At 36.9% G+C, this 18,422-nt stretch overlaps 1 protein-coding gene across 1 annotated transcript in view; it reads right to left on the reverse strand.

Moving 5' to 3' along the window:
* Positions 1-18,422, reverse strand: part of agmo (alkylglycerol monooxygenase) — a 75,787-nt gene that overhangs the window by 30,362 nt on the left and 27,003 nt on the right. The window contains exons 4-10 of the mRNA XM_005799466.3: positions 10,003-10,106; positions 7,900-7,995; positions 5,263-5,329; positions 5,110-5,175; positions 3,857-3,936; positions 3,378-3,512; positions 893-1,009 (exon numbers count right to left, since the gene is read on the reverse strand). Coding sequence (XP_005799523.2) covers positions 893-1,009; positions 3,378-3,512; positions 3,857-3,936; positions 5,110-5,175; positions 5,263-5,329; positions 7,900-7,995; positions 10,003-10,106 — 665 coding nt within the window. The remainder of the gene's footprint in view (positions 1-892; positions 1,010-3,377; positions 3,513-3,856; positions 3,937-5,109; positions 5,176-5,262; positions 5,330-7,899; positions 7,996-10,002; positions 10,107-18,422) is intronic.

Genomic DNA, 18,422 nt, shown 5'->3' on the forward strand with positions numbered 1-18,422 from the left:
AGGGAAGACGTGTGGGGGTGTGTGTTTTGAAAGCGGACCGCGAGTTTAAGAAGAAGTGTAGCGATCAGAAAAGAGGAAGACAGGACATTTTATTTTGCCGTTTCAAAGAGGATGGGTGTGACAGCACTTTTGGGCTGACCAAAACTATGCCCGTAGGGAAAAAAGCAAAAAAATGCTTCCAAAGATAACTCCTGGGGAGACCTGCTTCCTCTTTTTCCTCTGGCTGGAAGAAGGGGGTCTCTTGGCGTGTCGGAAAATAATAGACAAAGGTTGTTTTAAAAGGCAATGCCGATCCGTCATCCTGTCATGATGTTAGGCTGAGTTGATTTTTTACTGCCAGATAAGTACAGGACTCGACTCCGCCACGAAGAAGCCACAACAAACCGCTTAATTGGCCCAAATAATGATGGCAAACAAACACAGCTGAGCGGCTGGAGCCACCTTCACTGGCCATCTCATGCTTGATTTGAGCAATATCAACATCCAGCACCGGTATAGCATCGCTAATAGCATTTATTGTTCAATGACAATAAATGCTATCTATCTATCTATCTATCTATCTATCTATCTATCTATCTATCTATCTATCTATCTATCTATCTATCTATCTAACATTTCTAGACTGCAAAAACACAAAATCTTACCAAGTATTTTGTGTTGTTTGGTCTAATTTATAGTGTGAATATCTTAATATACTTGGAAAAAAATAAATAATAAGCAATTTTTTAGCAAGATGAGCTTGTTTTAAGTAAATACTTCCTTAATATAGTTTAAAAATTATTGTATTTCAAGTGAGCTAAAATACTTGTTCTAGAAACCAGACCTAAAATACTTGGTATAGTTTTCAGTGTAACAGAAGTTTTTAAGTGATATGTGAAAGAGAGATACGTACCATTTTGCTTTCAAACAACTTGTGGTAAGTCCAAAGCACCAGCAGGAAATGTAAGCCCACATAGACTTGAAATGTCAGCGACCATTTGGGACCATGAGGTATTTCATTTCCAGTTACCTGATCCACAAAAAAAAAAGATTTAATTAAGGCATTCTAAACATTTGTCTTGTCAAGATTTAATTTAAATCAAAATCTGCACCTTTCAGTGCTTTTACAGACTGTGTGGGAATATTATAAATAAATTGTTTCACATGGAACAACTTTTTTGGCACAAAATTATTCTTAGACAGTAAAATTTTAGTCTGGTCAGTTCTGCCTACTTTAATCTCCTTTCAGAATTATCCATTTTATTGCCTCTTGTCACTTTAAATCCTAATAAGCTGCTGCTGGCCACGCCCCCAACTCAACGTTTACACTCGCACCTGAACATGGCTGCAAACAGATACGCAACTATACAACTGTACATGTTTGAAAAGCATTAGTAGAGCCTCCTGTACAACCAGCAAGAATGCAGGAAGTGGTTTCTGGACAATAAGTCAACAACAAAACACTTTTCTCTTCCAGCAGCCATACAACCAGCTGACTAAGCATTTTGGAGCTTAGCTTGCGTTGCTAGGTGACGTAGTAGGATTCACTGGGGTTGTAGGGTCACCAAAAAACATTAACTTATTGTCAGAAAATGTCTGGGTGGGTTTTTTAAGCACTTGGGATGTTTTTAGAAGTAGTAGAGAACCAAATGAAAAAACAAAAATGCTCAAAATGTGAATTTTGCATAACATATCCCCTTTAAGGAAGATGTAAACAATTAAATCAACACTATGAAACAAAATATTCCAGAGATTTTTTGTGCCGCATGCCTGATGACAAAACACTGAGGAGCTACATGGAGCGACACAAAACGAGGAAAAACTCAAAAGGCTGTCTGAGCTGATCACTGTTATAAGCGAACAGCAAAGCAATGCTGTAAAAATCTGATAAGCAATTAGCAGTGGAGTGGTGTGACCAAAGGGAAGCCGTTTACAGGCTCTGACCAGCAAGCAGAAAATACCTCATTCTTCAATCAGTGGTTCAGGAAAACATCTGGATCTTTCAAAGTCTGAAACATTCATGAGTTTTATGCAGAATAAGCTGCATAGCCAGTCATGAAAAGGCCTCAAACATGAAGCAATAATGACAGACCGATTCCATACCTGACCCAAACCCTTTGAGAACTTGCAGACTCCTTTCTATCCTCAAATAAGAAACGTAGCTGAGGTTGAGGTAACGGTAAAAATGTTTTATGTAAACTGTAGTGTTTAAATGGTGCTCTAAAGCACCAGAAGTAGCTTAAGATATCAATAGTATTCAATCTCCTAATATTGGACTTTCATGTGAGAGAACAGCTGCACATAATAACCAAGGAGCCCTGGCTCTTATGCCAGTTGTGCATTACAACACAAACGAAAAAAAAAAAAAAAGATGTAGAGAAAATACAGAATCTGCACACATCTGGTTATCACAGCTAAATGATTTTATTTTTAAGGAAAATGTAAAAGGGCAACACATTTAGGACATCCCTGAAAGATTTTTTAAGTAAAAGTGGGTCAAAAAGAGCTGAGCACTTTACATATGGCCTTAAAGTTTCAGCTCAGTTATGTTCTTATGTTCCATTAAAAAGAAATGTGGGATTTATTGGCTGCAGTTTCTTCTGCCAAACAGCGAGGACTTCTCTAACCAATTTGGACATTTGGTTTTCCCGTTGTGTCCGAAACAGTGAGGTTTATGATAAAACTGCAACCTTTTTGGAGTAAAATGGTAAGGAAAAAACAGATAAAAGAATTGTCTTGTCCTGTAATCCTGTGTTTTTCCCATAATCTTGAAGAACCAACCCGTCACATGTGGGTTCCCCCCACACCCCACCCTGACTGTGTAGGTATTCCAGTCTTCTGCTCTGCTTATTCTCAGCACCAAAACATCCAGTCAACCCTTCATTTTACCTCCGTCAGTGAAAGCTGCCTTCATAAATCCAAGATATTTCACTGAAATTTCAAGCAGAATCTTTTTAATGCCTTTAAAGTGATCTGTTGGATGCAAAGTCTGAGAGGTTTTTTTTTTCCCTTGTTCGCTTGTGGGACTAAATGTGTGACACCAAAGGCGTTATTTCAAAGCAAACCACTGAAGCGTTCAACTGGAACCTTTATTTTTTTCTGCTCCAACACACACATGCATCCACAGTTTACTGCATGCGGTTTTAGTCCTGCAAACTCTGTTTAAAGACGCTGAAACTGAAGTTATTGTGACGCCTGTACAGAGGCTGTGCAGCTTTTATTTCATGTGGCAGTTTCTTGTAAAACTTGTAAAATATATGAATCCTTCAAGAAAGAATGCTCTGAGTCATTCGGGCCTGTGTTTTGTGTGTGTCAAAATGATTGGTAATGAAGCCTGAGGGCTTTTCACATTTTTTTTCCCTTCTTTCTTCTCATTGTTTGTCAAGAATGTTGCAAACCTTGGGATTGTCGACGTGGTCACCGAGACGGCGTTTACCGGGTTTCCAGCTCGGCCCTTTGATGAAAGTTGACATCTTGTCACTGACGGTTTTGTAAGTTTTGGATCTTTTCCATAAATATACATAGTAGTGCAACTGAAAGAAAAAGAAACACACGTCAGACATCAGCTTACAACAAAACATTTACCTGAAATGCGACCAAACAAAGAGCCGCTATAATTAATCTGGAGCTGCAGCGCTTCTGCCGTCATTAGGCAGGACATGGCTCACGCTGTGCTCTGCCAACGGCGCGGGCAGCGACACTAATTATAACATCCACCTGGTATTTTATTTTATTGGCCTTTTTCACCTCAACTGAGCAGTTTGTTTGGAATAGAGTAATAATATTATGGTTAGGAAAAGGCCCCAGAGCCAGCAAAGGGAACATGAGCTCAGGCTTCACCTACAGAAGGTGCTCATTATCAGATGGGAGGACCAACCTGAACGTAGAGGATCTCAAACGTCTTGATGGGAAACACCAGGCCGTATATGACTTTATCTGACTCTGCAGCAAACGTACCTGAGGAATAAATGCAGATCAAAATAAGATTCTCTCAGAAAAGTCTCTGGCTAGGTCAGGAGTCTGCAACCTGTGGCATTCGTCTTCCATGCACTACAACTCTGGAGGAAACGTCTGAAACACTGAGTTTGTTTAAATCTAGACTAAAAGCTGTTTAGCTTTTGAACCATAATAAATGTGACACTGACCAACATTTTGATGTGTAATGATGCCACTTAGCAAAATGTAATGTTTCAGTTGTTGGCTGTGTTTTCATGATGTAAAGCACCTTGTTGCTGAAATGCAGATAAACTTGGCTGATTAATTGAAGTGTTTTTTTTGTCAGTTCCACAATGATTCTTAGTAACTTTAGCTAAAAAAATTAAAGAACCTGCTAATATTTTACATATACTGTACATATAATAACAAATGCAGGTTTTTTATAGGTGTTTTACATTTTTCTGCAATATTTTTATTAGATTTCTATACTAAAAGTACTAGTATTATGCTTTTAATAAAAATTTTGTCAATGGGTTGGAATCTGTGCTTTTTTATTTTACAAAAAAAATTATTCATCCTCTTTTTGCTAAATTTTATGTTCATCTTGACTTTAAATCCTAGAACTAGAGATGAACTTGCTGTTCTTTCAAAACTGGAACATATTTTCTAAAGTAGATTTTTATCTAAATTTGATCAATCAAGTTTATTTATGCCGCACATTTCAGCAACAAGGCAGTTCAGAGGGCTTCACATCATAAAAACATCAATAAAGTACACATTAAATATGTTTTTTAGTTGTTTCTGCAAAAAGTTGTGCAATATTTATGGCTCTAAAGTTTTTTTTTATCTGGTCTGAGAGCAAAATGGCTCTTTGACTTAGAGTATAAAACACCAGAAATCTTTTCCCAATTCTTTGTTCTATGTTTAGCTTCCATTAATCATTAAACTTTTAATGGATGATCAATAAACTTATATTTCCCATTGGGGATCATGTGACAAGCCAGTACACACGTCAAGGCTGTATACAACCAGGAAATTGTAGCAATACTTTAAAATTACATCTATAGTTTTACTTTAAGGTAATAAAAAGTAAAAATAACAAAAGAAAAATCAAACAAGTAAGTTATATAAATTCAGGATATCAAATTAGGAGGTAAGACGGAGTGAAATGAAGACAACTATGATTTTTCTTACCAAACAATCTGTCCCAGATAATGAGAATTCCTCCATAGTTCTTGTCAATGCAGTAAAGGTTTCTTCCTGTTGAAGTCACATTTTGTGATGTGAACATAATTACAAAACTTTCAGACATGATTGGTGTATTTTATGAACATCTGACTGACTCACCATGATGAACTCTGTGATGTTTGGGCGTGTTGAAGATCCACTCTAGAGGTCCGAGGTCTCTGATTACCTGGAAAATGTCACATATTTTTCACATTGATGATCTTTTAAATAAAACTTTTAACAGGTATTGTACCATGAAAGTGTAAATCTTTTTGTTTCCACTTGAAAATTTCCAGATGGTAATTTGCTATAAAACATTTTGAATTCTTTCTCAGGTTTTCAGCCGATGTTCTTCCAGTACAACACAATGAATGGATGTTATTAATATGGCCGCCGTTAACTTTGCACACAGTTTTTGGTTTCCAACATAGAAACTAGAGACGCACTAAGAAACCAGAAGGTTTCTGTAAAACCTGTAAAGACTATCAACCACCTGCATATTTCCTCCAAGCTAACTCGGCTATAGAATGAACTGGATTGATTTGAGTCAATTTGAACAGAATCTGATTGTCTTCAATATGATTTTAAAGCCGTTTGTCATGTTCGTTTTGAAGTTGTGCTGCAGAAAAACTGTAAAGAACTTAAATTAAATTAAACTGAATTTAGCTCTGCCCTTACACCCAGTAATTCCCAGTCTCCGGGCATGCTTGTCATGGTTTCCAGTTCGTAGATTAATTTCTGCAAATAGAATTGCTGCTGCGTTTATTATGCGGTGGGGTGTAATTAATGCACTTGGACGACTTCTATCTTCTCACACGAAGAGCTGGTTTAGCTTAGTAAAAAATATACAAAACAAAGCATTACGTATGAAAGTTTCTTCTTTAAACAATGTTTCTTTTTCCAAGTTACAATTCTGAACACTTATTTGCATAAAATGACATAAATTAAGTATTTTCACACTTCAAACATTTACAACATGATCTCACCAGATATGTTTTTATTGTTTTGGCTCGTCAAAATGACAACAGAGAATCAAATAATCTTTTTATTTAGAAGAGTTGATTCAACAAGGAAACAAAAATGTTGCTAAAACTGTGGGAACTTACCTTTTAACCCGGTAATGAGAAGCAAATGAACAACAAATCAAATTTTACTGTCATTTCTGAATGAACATAACGATGTTGGGTAAATATTGCCAAACAAACAATTGGTAAGATGTTATTTTAAGGAGTGTGCACAAAACTGACATGACACCTCTTATAAACATGAAGGAATCATTAAGTGTCATTCAGTAAATAATGACATTTTTAATGCAAAGTTGACACTTTTAATGGACTTTTAATGCAACTTATAGACACTTTTAGCATTAAAATTGTGATTATTTACAGAATGACACTTAATGACAACAGTAAACATTTAGGAAAACTCCTTCATGTTTATGACAAGTGTTATGTCAGTCTTATCACAGCCCTTCAATTAAAGGTTTACCAAAGTAACAAAGTAATCTTCGTTAATGTCCAAGATCAGACGCGTGTGAGTGAAGAATAGTCGGGTTTGTTTTCTGGTTTAATTTTTAATTAAACTTTTTTTATCTTGTTGAAAAAACAACAAAAACTGGTGCATTTTATTTCTTTTTTCTTTCAGTATTATAGTGAAAGAAAAATATAATTAAGTATTAAGTGTATTAGTAGGCATATGTGTATAATAAGAATTGTATATTGTAATACGTTTGAGTGGCTCTAATAATATGCATGATTGTTACGTTCTTCAGTCACGTACGTAATGATTCTGGCAACACTATCGCTACGAATAAAGCAAACTAAACAATGTAAGCAAATGTGTTTCACTGTGAAAGAAGATCTGAAACTTCACGGCTTTAATTGTTTTTTGTTCCACAATATCAACTTCAATCAGTCAAATTTAGCCCAGTTTATATTTCTGCATTGGTCTGAACCTGATCTGATCTATCGGTGCAGATGCATGTGCGGTCTGGACCGAATGTTTCATTATTTCCACATAATGGCTGCTGAGCGTGAGAGTTTTATCTCGAATGAAAGAGCGCCGCTTCACTTCAGCTCTAAAGCTGCGGCCAATAGCGTGCCAGTAAATTCACATGACATCAAAAAAAAAGAAAGAAAGTCTAAGGAGGTATAAATTACATCCTCTGAGAAAATTGTGATTATTACAACTTTTTTCTCTAATAGTGCACTAAAAGATGGAGGGAGGGCATTCCAAATCCTCCCACTGCCTGTAATGGTCCTGGGGATTGTAAACGTGATATTCCCAGTCACTTTAAAGGCAGACAGAGTGGTTGTGCTTCTGTTTGGAATCTTTCATAAAATCTCATTATTTTTTATTGAACACAGGTTCCACACTGCACCGCCGAGACGAGAAAGCCTGACTTAACCGACAAATTGCAACTGGCATAAGAAGAGAGATAACTTTAAAGAGTTTTCAGTTAAACATTAACTCTGCCTAGCGACAGGAAATGGACGGGTACGCTCACACGACGCAAGCGCTGAACAGAAAGTAAATGTAATGCTTTTTTTCCCACCGCAGAATATTCCTGACTGCCATGTTTAAAATCGTCTAATAAAAATGTGTTTTTTAATTTAAGGCCTAACTAAATACATAAATATTAATATTCTGCAGATTTGAGCTCATTTTGGGATAATCCAAGGTGTTTAGCTGCAGCTCAATTTTTTAGAAAATCCACAGGTTTGTTTATTTATTATATTTAAAGCATTTCATAATTACCTCAGTGTGGATCCAGAACTGGTAGAGAAGGTTTAACTGTATATGAACAGCAAAGACAGAGGGAGGAACAGCGAGAGCCATAGGAAGGTAGAAGATCTGAAGTGGACAAAAGAGGCAAGCAAGACACTGTGTCAAACAATTTAATACACAATCATGAGCAAAAAACTTTATTTTATATCATCTGCGACTGAGAAAGTGTAATTTTAGAAAATACTTACTGTAGGACAGGGTCACTCAACAAGCTCCCTTACTTACTGAGATTCATTTGGTTCAGAGTCTTTTCTTTTTAAAATTTGTTGTAGTTTTTAAATAACCACCCTTTTATGTCTATTTTTAGGATTTAAAATGAATATAAACAGAATTCTGTAAAAAATAGGATGGATAGTGTTTTTCTGACTTTTTTTTTTTACCTCATTTTCATGTAAAATGATGTAAAATTTAACAAAGAATCTCAGCTTCCATCTTAATGACAAAAAAACAGATCTAAAAGCATCTTGTTACGTTTAGTGTCATACTTTGTAGAAATTCAATGGAAACAGTGCAGGAAAAATACATTTGTTAAAACTCTGAATTTGTTATTATATCTATATTTAAAACGTTAGTTGGTTAAATTTATTCTTTAGCCAAATGGTGTGATGTGATTTGAGCATCCAGAGTCTATGTGGACACTCGTCGCGGCGCGTTTCAAGCGTTTGACTTGTGCCAAGCGAGTCCAACACGGGAGTTAGAAAATCTGAACTTTTGCTGCTGGACACAGAGCGCCAACCAATTCTGCAGGCGCTGATGCGGGTTAGCAGGTCATCAAACTGGACTCAGGTGAGACAAAAACGGCGCTGATAAAAACCCTCGCCAGCGCCCAGCTAGCTTGAGAAACTCACGAAACCTCTGAATTGTCTGGTGAATTCAAAGCGATATCCTATTGATTTCAGTGAATAAAACCGAGCTACTCTCAATATTTAATCCGCTATTGTTCAAAGTAACCGGGAGAGGAAAAGAAGGCAAGAGGCTCAAACCGTCATCAGCTGTCACCGGTGTTTGTTCGATAGAAACCGAACACAAAATGTTCAGTAAAGACATCCGGACCTCCGTTATGACTGCAGAAGCTTTCACTGCATAATATTTTGGTACTACTTTCTCAATTTCTTCCGCCATATTACAAAGAGATCGACAATGGAAAACAGCGGCTCGTCCCAACACGCGTCTAGAGTAACTTCAAAGTGCACACGCCTCAAACTCGAAGCGTCAGACGCGTTTTTGACACGCGAAACGCGTTTGGTGTGAAAGCACCAAAAGGTAGAGCCATTGAGGAAGGTCCAAAGAGCCACAGGTGGCAGACTCCTGATCTATAGAAAGGTCATACAACAATAAAAAAATGGTCGTTGTTCAAGAATTTTTAAATAAGACTCTCAAAACATGATATTGAAACTTGTTTACGTCACTTTAGTTTTTTTAATATAAGTCAGTGTATGTAGTGGACAGATTTAAACTCCGGTGTGTGGTCTTATATCTGCTGGTCTAAAGACTGTATGACATCATCTCAGGTCAGTAATGTGTAAAGTAGAGCGCGAACTTAATTACGCTCGTCACTGTTGATAAACACTGACGAGGTTTTGGTTTGGTCCACCTTTTTTCCTCCATCGTCACCGCAGCCAAATAGGAAACCGTAATGTTCACAAATATCAGACTTCAGTAGTAGCTGGGCGTTCTCCTGCTCTGATTTGTTTTGGTGTCGCGTTTTAAAGCCACCGGGCGGAACGCTGCGTCCCAGACATTAAATGTTCTGGTAGTGATCGGGTTTCAAACACCACCATATTCATTCAGTACCAAAACATTTCAGTGTGAACAGATTTGTTGCTACAGCTTTCTAAGCATCACTCAAGTTGGAGCATTTGAAGGTTTCATTGTTTGCAGATTTAGAGCTTTAGTGATTATTTACAGCAGCAGATAAATATGTGTGATGTGTGATTTCAGGAATGAACAACAATGAACATTTGGAAGAAGAAAATTCTGACTACAGGGACGATGCTTATTAAACTGTTAATAATTTCCAGTTAATTATTGGATTTGTTGAGTTGTACTAGAAAAGAACAAGTAGAAACTTACCCAAGAGGTGAACTGCTGGGTGAGCGACTGTCTGAGCGCCGTGGTCAGGTTGTAGTACTCTGAACTGTGGTGAACCTGGTGAGCAGCCCAGAGGATGGCCACCTCTAAAACATTACAAACAGAACATTAATGAGTTTATTAGTTTATTCACTAAAGATCTGCTGCTGTATCAACCTTCCAGACCCCTCAGGTCTTCATGTTCTGGTTCTGCTCTGCATCCCCAGAACCAAACGAGGAGAAGCAGCTTTCAGCTTCTATGCACCCCAAATCTGAAACAAACTTCCAGAAAACTGTAAAACAGCTGAAACACCGAGTTCCTTTAAATCTCAACTAAAAACCCACCTGATTAGAGTTGTATTTGAAACGTAATCAATTACGAATTTAATGATGGAACTTGACTTAATGTAATGTTTTGTCAATTCTATGTTTCATGACTTTGTGTTTTTGTGTTTGTTATGATGTAAAGCACTTTGAAATGCCTTGATGCTGAAATGTGCTATACAAATAAAATTTGATTGATTAATTAATTCACAATGGGCCATCGGCTACCCTTGGTATCTGATTGGTCAGTCTACTGACTCCCACCAAAGCCATTAATCAGTTTGCTCATATATTTAGTGTTTTGTTCACACTCCTTGTCAGTAGAGGAATGAAATACCTCTTTTGTTGTTAAACAACCACCATGTATCAATTTTTTTGTTGTTAAACACATTAGATCAGAGCCAAGCAGCTAATTACCATCTCATCTATGATGAAAGATGAAAAAGCAGCATCAGACTACTGCACAAAAAACTCGTCATAAAGGAGAAAAGGGGAGCAAGTAAACAGCTGTTTGCATTTTGTAATCTTAAGTTGAATAGAGTTAGCATAGCAGTGCTACAAGTAGAGTCTTTGCAACAACGTCATTTAATCATTAAAGGCACCATGATGGACGTCAGGAGTATTGAACAGAGCGACTGAAATTGTTTTTCCAAGTTGTTTTTGCCAGTTTATTCATGGCTTCTGCTTGTTCAAGTCGAGCTCATTTGTCTGTAAACACACCTGGTTGGGGCTCATAGACGACGGTGTGTAGTAAAGTTTGAAACAGCTAGCTTAGAAACCGACGCATACCTCCTCCTTCCTGACATGTTGATCAAATTACCGACTTTACCTGAATTCACACCACATGATTTATGTCACTATGTCATAAACAGTGTTTCCCTTTACACCAGAGCAGCCTTAAAAACATACAAAAGACGAGACGCTAACCAGCTAAGCTACACAGGTTAATTATGTCATGTGCGTAGTATGCAAAAACTACGCAGTAGATTAGTTTGCTACAGTGGCTGAGGGCACAGGCTAAATTTTCTAGTCACATATTTAGCCTGTTTAGCTTAGCGTAGTTTGGGTAAGTAAATTGTTTTGTTATTCAAGCTTTGGCCCACTTTTTATTGTAATCCAAGAATGCAGAAGCTGCAATTTTAGTGGGGCACCTTTCGACACCTTTTGTGCCCTTGACTGGCCTCTCCTTAATACAAAAAAGTGCATTCACACACATAAGTGCTAAAGAGCGGTAAACAGCAGAGTAACGATATGAGATTCAAGCATGGACTCCAGACCTCTACCAGGGATTTATCCCAACACAAAGCCCTACTCCCTCACTAGACGAGTAACTATACACCTCCACCCACAGAAGGAGCCATTTTAAAAACACTCCTGGCCAGCTGTGCTGAAAACGTAACGCTTGAAACTGGACTGGTGGAGTTTGAGCTATTATGACTACACGGGTATTTGGCTGCAGTTGGTTCGCCTCCAGCTTGATGTCCCAGTGCTCCAGTTTGCATTCCTCTGCTATGTTGTGATACTTGCTACATTAATATCTGTGTTACACTTCATTTTAACATCCAACGGGAACATGCTTGTTAAGTTTCACTGGATCCCCAAGCCGTTTCCGGACCACCCCGTCTGGCCTGTGCTTTTTGGCACCTTCCATCCCACTTCTGCTTCTGCTGCCGTCTGAGAGAGAACTGTAGCCTTCAAATACTGTACAAGTTTGAGCTTTAGTTACATAAATGTGGCTCTTTGTGCTGAATTTCATTGAATATGGCCTTAATTTTATAGCGAGATACCCTGATTAACAAGCTAATTAGCCATTTTACTCTGTCAACTCAGATTTAACTAGCTAAAGCAGCTAATTAGCTACTGATAAATTAGCTTGTCTTTGACTTTCAAAGACCAGAACAACAGAGTAGAAATATTTAGCACAAGCAGTATTTCTATTGTGGAACTGTTTCTGTATAAATATTTACATTTTTTATGTTTTTACTTTTATTTCAGATCTGAGGCTATTACTAGAAAATTACACTACAGGCAATAACAATACTATAAGCAATAAGAATAATCCATAAGGTTGGATGTTTAGAAAAACACAATCACACACTATTTGTAAAATCTGAATTATTAAAATTCACTGACATAGAACTACAGACAACTGTCTACAAATAAAAAATAATTATCGGAAAACATTCAAAAAAAGTTTAAGACTGTAGCAAAATTATAAGAGAGGAAATCACAGTTTAAAATATTCGGAACTACTATAAAAACTTTTGTGCATCAATAAGTGAAGTTAAACTGTGGAACAATTTGAATATCAAACTTAGACAATGTCCAAACAAACAACTGTTAATTATTTTACATTATTTTAATGTAAACATATGATTATTGATAGTATTATTCTGTTATTGATGCTAGCTTTGTTTTAGTGTGATAAATGTTGATCCACTGTAATAAAAGTTAAACAGATACTATATTGTTAAGCGATTAAATACAGGCTCAGTTGTTATATGTAAATATTGTAATAAATCTAAGATTAGGTGGATAATGCAACAGTATATTAGAGTAATGCTAAGAAAAATAAAATGACAATAAGGTTGTAAAATTACAAGAATAAAGTTGCAATATTATGACTTCTCATAGTATGATTTTATTCTCATAATTTTTAAAAAACAATTTTCTTAGTGTGGCCCTAAAACTCAGTTGTAGAACAAGGAATGGGGATATTGATAAGTTTATACTTTCACCCACTCTTTTAAATATGTAAAAACCAAAGTTTTGACATTATGTTTCGTGCTGTAAGTATCTTTTTCACATATGTTCAAAAAATCAACTTCATGTTCTATTTTTACTTCATTTGTTTTTATTTTATTTTATTTTATTTAGTGGCTTTCTTGACCTTTAAAAAACAGTAGATCTTCTGGAAACAGGGTGGAGAGAGAAGGTGAAGACATGCAGCAAATGGTCCGAGACCAGGAACCAAACCCAGGACAACCGCGGCCTCCGCACATGGCTCCGCCCAGCGCCTCCTTAGCTTCTGCTTTATTATCCAATACTATAAAATCTTAGTGTTCTTGCTCAACAGCATCACTTCAAAAACACCAAATCTTACCAAATATTTATGGTCTTCTTTCTAGTGCAAATATATTAGTACAGTTGAAATAAGACAAAAACTAACTCATAAGTATCTTTTTAGCAAAATATTTGCAGTAACGTCGTGATGGACGTCGGAAATGAGGGACGGGAGTTTTGAACAGAGCGACTGAAGTTGTTTTCCCAGTTTATTTGTGGCTTCTACTTGTTCGGGTTGAGCTCATTTGACGTAAACCCAGAACATCGCAAAATGGTGCTCGGGATGACACCACAATCCGTGGGAACTATTTTGTCACTGTTTGCAAAGTAAGAACTGGCCCGGTTGGGAAAATTTGCACAGAGGAAGAGAAAGTTTCCTTGTGTCTGCCTCGGTCAGGATCTGTTGCTGACAACGCAGCCTTTCCTGTCACGTCATTGATCGCTGCTTCTGCTGTGGCAGAGAAGACGTCACTGGCCAGTCCGTTGTTCTCAAACATGAGGTTCCCTCCTCTCCAAAACAACAACGTTGGTTTTGTAGAGGAGGGAGAAGCATTGAAAGGTGAGCTTGTAGATGAGGGGATAGCAGAAAACAAAACAAGCAGCTCCTTTGATGCAGGTTTAACTGACATGAAGAGCTCAGAGAAAGTGTACCCCGAATTGTTGAATTGCGTAAACATTCACAACCAAAATGCAAAACAACATTTATGGTATAGATGTCTACTACTAACCATGTGAATACTAACCTTATTCTGTTTTGCATTTGCTCTCCTTTGCTCATTCGCTTTGTTAATACTTCCACACTTGTCGCTTGTGTAACCAGTTATTTCTGTACACTGTGTTATATGTTTGACTATCAAATATAATCATTGACAAATTTTTACATTTTTAATTTGTAGGTTCTCTCCGGGTGCTCCGGCTTCACAAGAATCATGACTGTTAGGTTAATTGGTCTCTCTAAATTCTCCTTAGGTGTAAATAAAAAATACATTTCATGAATAAATTATCAAGCTTCTATATCTTGCTGCTACGTTTTATGTTAGTTTTGTCTTAATTCAAGTGTACTTGGATATTTGTACTAGAAACACTAAAATACTTGGTAAGTTTTAATGTTTTTGCAGTGACCATCTTACTTAAATTGTAGTGTTACGCAGAGTCAGTGATGCCACGTTGTGTTTAAACGTCTTTTAATGTTGAACACAACACTAATACATTTCACCTTAAAGAACAGTGTGTTGTCGGCTCTAGTGTGTACGTCACTTCCCGGTTCTACTCCAACGTAACCTTGCGCATAAAATAGTTCCATTACATCACAGAAATCACATTTATAATGTCAACACTATGAAAAGTAGTGTGCCAAAGTTGCAACATCTCACAGAAAGCAGAAGCTTTGCCTACCATGGATCACTCTAACACAAACATTTAAAATTAAAATCTTCAACTCCTGCGATCCATAAACTTAAAGTGTAATGCAGCCAGCAGTCATGAACCCCTGTGTGGTGGGTCTGCAACACCTGAACAAACACACAGCTGAGAACTGAAGGTAAGTGTTTTGAAAGCAGAGACATGCCACCATCTGTCTGTTCAGGCTTTAATAAGTGAAGCTGAGTTTTAATTCCTCAAGTGTTTGGGATACCCCAAGTGAAAGCTACTGCTCCCGAATGTTACTTCACACCTTTCTTATTTAAGTGTTAAGACTAGATTTTAGCAGGTGTGACTGGATAAAAGTCACAAAGATTGTTATTTTAGGTAGAACATATGGTGGCTAAATGGTGTGCTTTTTTCTTAGGATGATTAAAAACTGAAAGGTCTAATTTTTCAAAAAACTTCATTGGACATTTCAGTACAAATTACATTTCTTCGGAGAAAGCACGAGTGAGGTAAAGCAAGAGGGAAGAAACCTGACTGGATCAGCGGCAGCCAAGAACAAAAATTATTATATTTCTTCCGCTCTGAACTATGGGGGATTCGACGATGAATAGTCCCACTACGGGACATACTGGGAGGATAATCCAGCCTTTGTTTAATTCCAGCAGCCTACGGCATTCACAATTTTTCACTTCACTAGAGGCACGCTTGGCAGGGTCTAGGACGAAGGGCGGCTAAGATTGATGCTTGTTGTCACTGATAGGAAGTTGGAACTGCTAAGCTTCACTGCAGGCCCATGTCCTCATCTGAGGACGCGGTGGGACGCTGCATAGTTTGGCTGGGCTTATTCAGGAGGGAAGCCCTGCTGACGATGAGAACCAGTACCACAGAGCCCAAATTCAAAGCTACAGAAGACAGATCTCCGGTGATCTCTAAATCTGGATTTCTTGAGAATAACAAGGATGTGTGGACGCTAATCAGGCGAAGGATATTTATGGCACCGTGCATGAGACTTAGAGAAAATATGTAGGAAATTATTTGTAATATTTCAGCAAAACTCAGCTTTAAAAGAAAATATCAGCAGCAAACTGGGTGCCTTTAATTTTAGCTGACTCATGCTGACAAAACAAGGCTAGTCATGGTTTAAAAATCATAAAATCAGTTACAAGAGTGGTTTCCACATGTCATAACACTGCAAAACATAAAGTCTTACCAAGTATGTTTGGTCTAAATTCTATTCCAATTCTACTCCAAATAAGACAAAACTACTTTACAAGTAGCTATTAAGATTGCTTTAAGTAAAAAATTCCTTAACATTGATGAAAAAAAATTAGTTCGACTGGCAGATTATTTACCTTATAACAAGACATTTTCCCCATGTAAAAAGTGAAATAATCTGCCAATGGAATAAGTACTTTTTCATCTATATTAAGGAAGTTTTAACTTAAAACAAGCTCCTATAACTTGCTGTAAAGTAACTTCAAAGTTAGTTTTGTCTTAATTCAAGTGTACAAAAATATTTGCACGAGAAACTAGACCAAAGATACTTGGTAAGATTTTGAATTTTTGCAGTGAAGTGACAAAATTCACACAACTTTAAACATTATTGAGGATAGTCTCCTAATTAGCTATGCTAACAGCATTAGCCATACCAGGCTGCGTTATTATGCCACTTTAAAAAGCAATTCATTACACCCTGACAAGCAAAATTTCATGATGTACTGATTTTTTTTTTTTTTATTAAACTTTGTCAGACAGCCAAGAGGTTCAGCTTTGTAGTAAAAATGAACAATACCGCTCATAATATTTGCTCATCCATCCAAATGATTGAATTCAGGTATTTCAAACACTTTAATGGCCACATGTTCACACTGAAGCACAGCCATGCAGGCTGCTCCCAACATTTATGAAAAACATGAAAAGAGAGTAAAAAGAAAGTAGTGAAAATGTCACTACTTGCGTTTCTATGACAAATGTGCACAAAACTTTGTAAATGTTCCACTAATTTCGCAATTGCATTAAATAATAAACACGATTAAAATCACACGTGACTGAATTTGGTCAGTTGAAAGTCATTAAACACCAAGATCCTACAAGTCTTCTTCGTGGTTTAATCTGATGGTTAATCTTGTGACCGTTTCCATTTTGCGAAATAAACCAATTTTGGTACAGAAAAAAATAAAATAAAATGAAATCACCTCATTTTGGCACAAAAACTTTTTAGCAAAAAATTTTCCCATTAAGCGAATTTATTTTCAAAATGTCAAATTGCACAATTATAAGACAACTGTAAACACATCTACTGTTAAGACATTAAGATTTTCACTGTACCAGACCAAACCTGACAAGATTTTAAAAAACAGTCGAGCAGGAAGGCTGAGATGGTTCGGACACGCAAAAGAGGGAAACCAGATATAATGGACGGAGGTTGAAGGTGGAGCTGACACAGAAGAGGAAAATAGGAAGGTTACAGAAAGCCTTCATCTGCAGACGGGTGGTGTGACAGAGGAAGCTGCTAGAAATGGAGTTAGAGGCAGATGTTTTTCTATGAAGTAAAGAGAAACACGAAGAAAATACTATAAAGAAGCTGTTAATATAAAGAAGCTGTTAATTTGGCTGTTAAACACACAATAAACAGCAAGAAGTTTGGTTTGTGTCAGTAAAATAGATTTATGTAAAGGTGTATTTACAGGTCAGCTGAAGCTCAAGCAGTTCTGACGAAAATGGAAAACTGGATCATGTCACACCAGTTCTTTAACTGAGACTCCCTGTTAATAAAAACACATTTTAAAATCCTGTTTCTGGTCTCTGATGAGCCTCCTGCTATTTATTGTTTCTTTATTGCCTATTTCACACTTACTGTATCTTTAGCTCTTATTTTCATTTCCCTTTGGGATAAATAAAGTTGATTTGTTGATAAAGTTGATGGTTACCTAACATCTACATCCATTTGCTCATCAGAGACCTGATTACTCAAGAAACGTTCGGTTTTTTTAATTTGTCCTGAAAACATTGTTGTTTAATGCAGTAAAATATGACTTGTATCAATTCTTTTCTGTCATGTTTTGGTGATTTACTCACAACAAAAAATGGTAAAACCAGCTGACCAAATATGCTGGAGCTCCGCTTGGGTTGCTAGGTAACGGCACAATCTGTCCCATATGACTTAATCTGAAGGTTTTTGAAACGGCTCGTTTTCCAAACACAACAACACATTAACTTATTGCCAAACATGGTTGGGTGTTTTTAGAAGCAACTGAGACCAACTGGAAGAACAAAAAAGTGCAAAATGTGAATTTTCTTGTATTCGGAAATGTTTGGAAATGTTTGTGTGCTTCTTTTACAAAATGTGCACAAAGCTTTGTCAATATTCCCCTAATGCTGAAAAAACACAATTTTTCAATTGCGGTGTTTCCATTAAATAAGAAACACAACTTTAAAAATGACCTGAATAAGTTTGTTAATGCGATAAGTCATAAAAAACATGCCGCGCCATCATCCTCCAGCTACTTACTGTTGTCTTCTTCTTCATGGTTTGTGCCAGTGGCAAAATCAGATTGCTGAGTATATGACTTGTGTGATGCAGAAAAAGTTTTTCCATTGCAGTTTTGGGTAAGAAACTAATTTCGGTGCAGCCAAAAGAAAAAAAATCACCTCATCTTGGCACCAAA

Source organism: Xiphophorus maculatus, chromosome 3 (genome assembly GCF_002775205.1).
Source record: "Xiphophorus maculatus strain JP 163 A chromosome 3, X_maculatus-5.0-male, whole genome shotgun sequence".
In the NCBI taxonomy this organism is placed as follows: domain Eukaryota; kingdom Metazoa; phylum Chordata; class Actinopteri; order Cyprinodontiformes; family Poeciliidae; genus Xiphophorus; species Xiphophorus maculatus.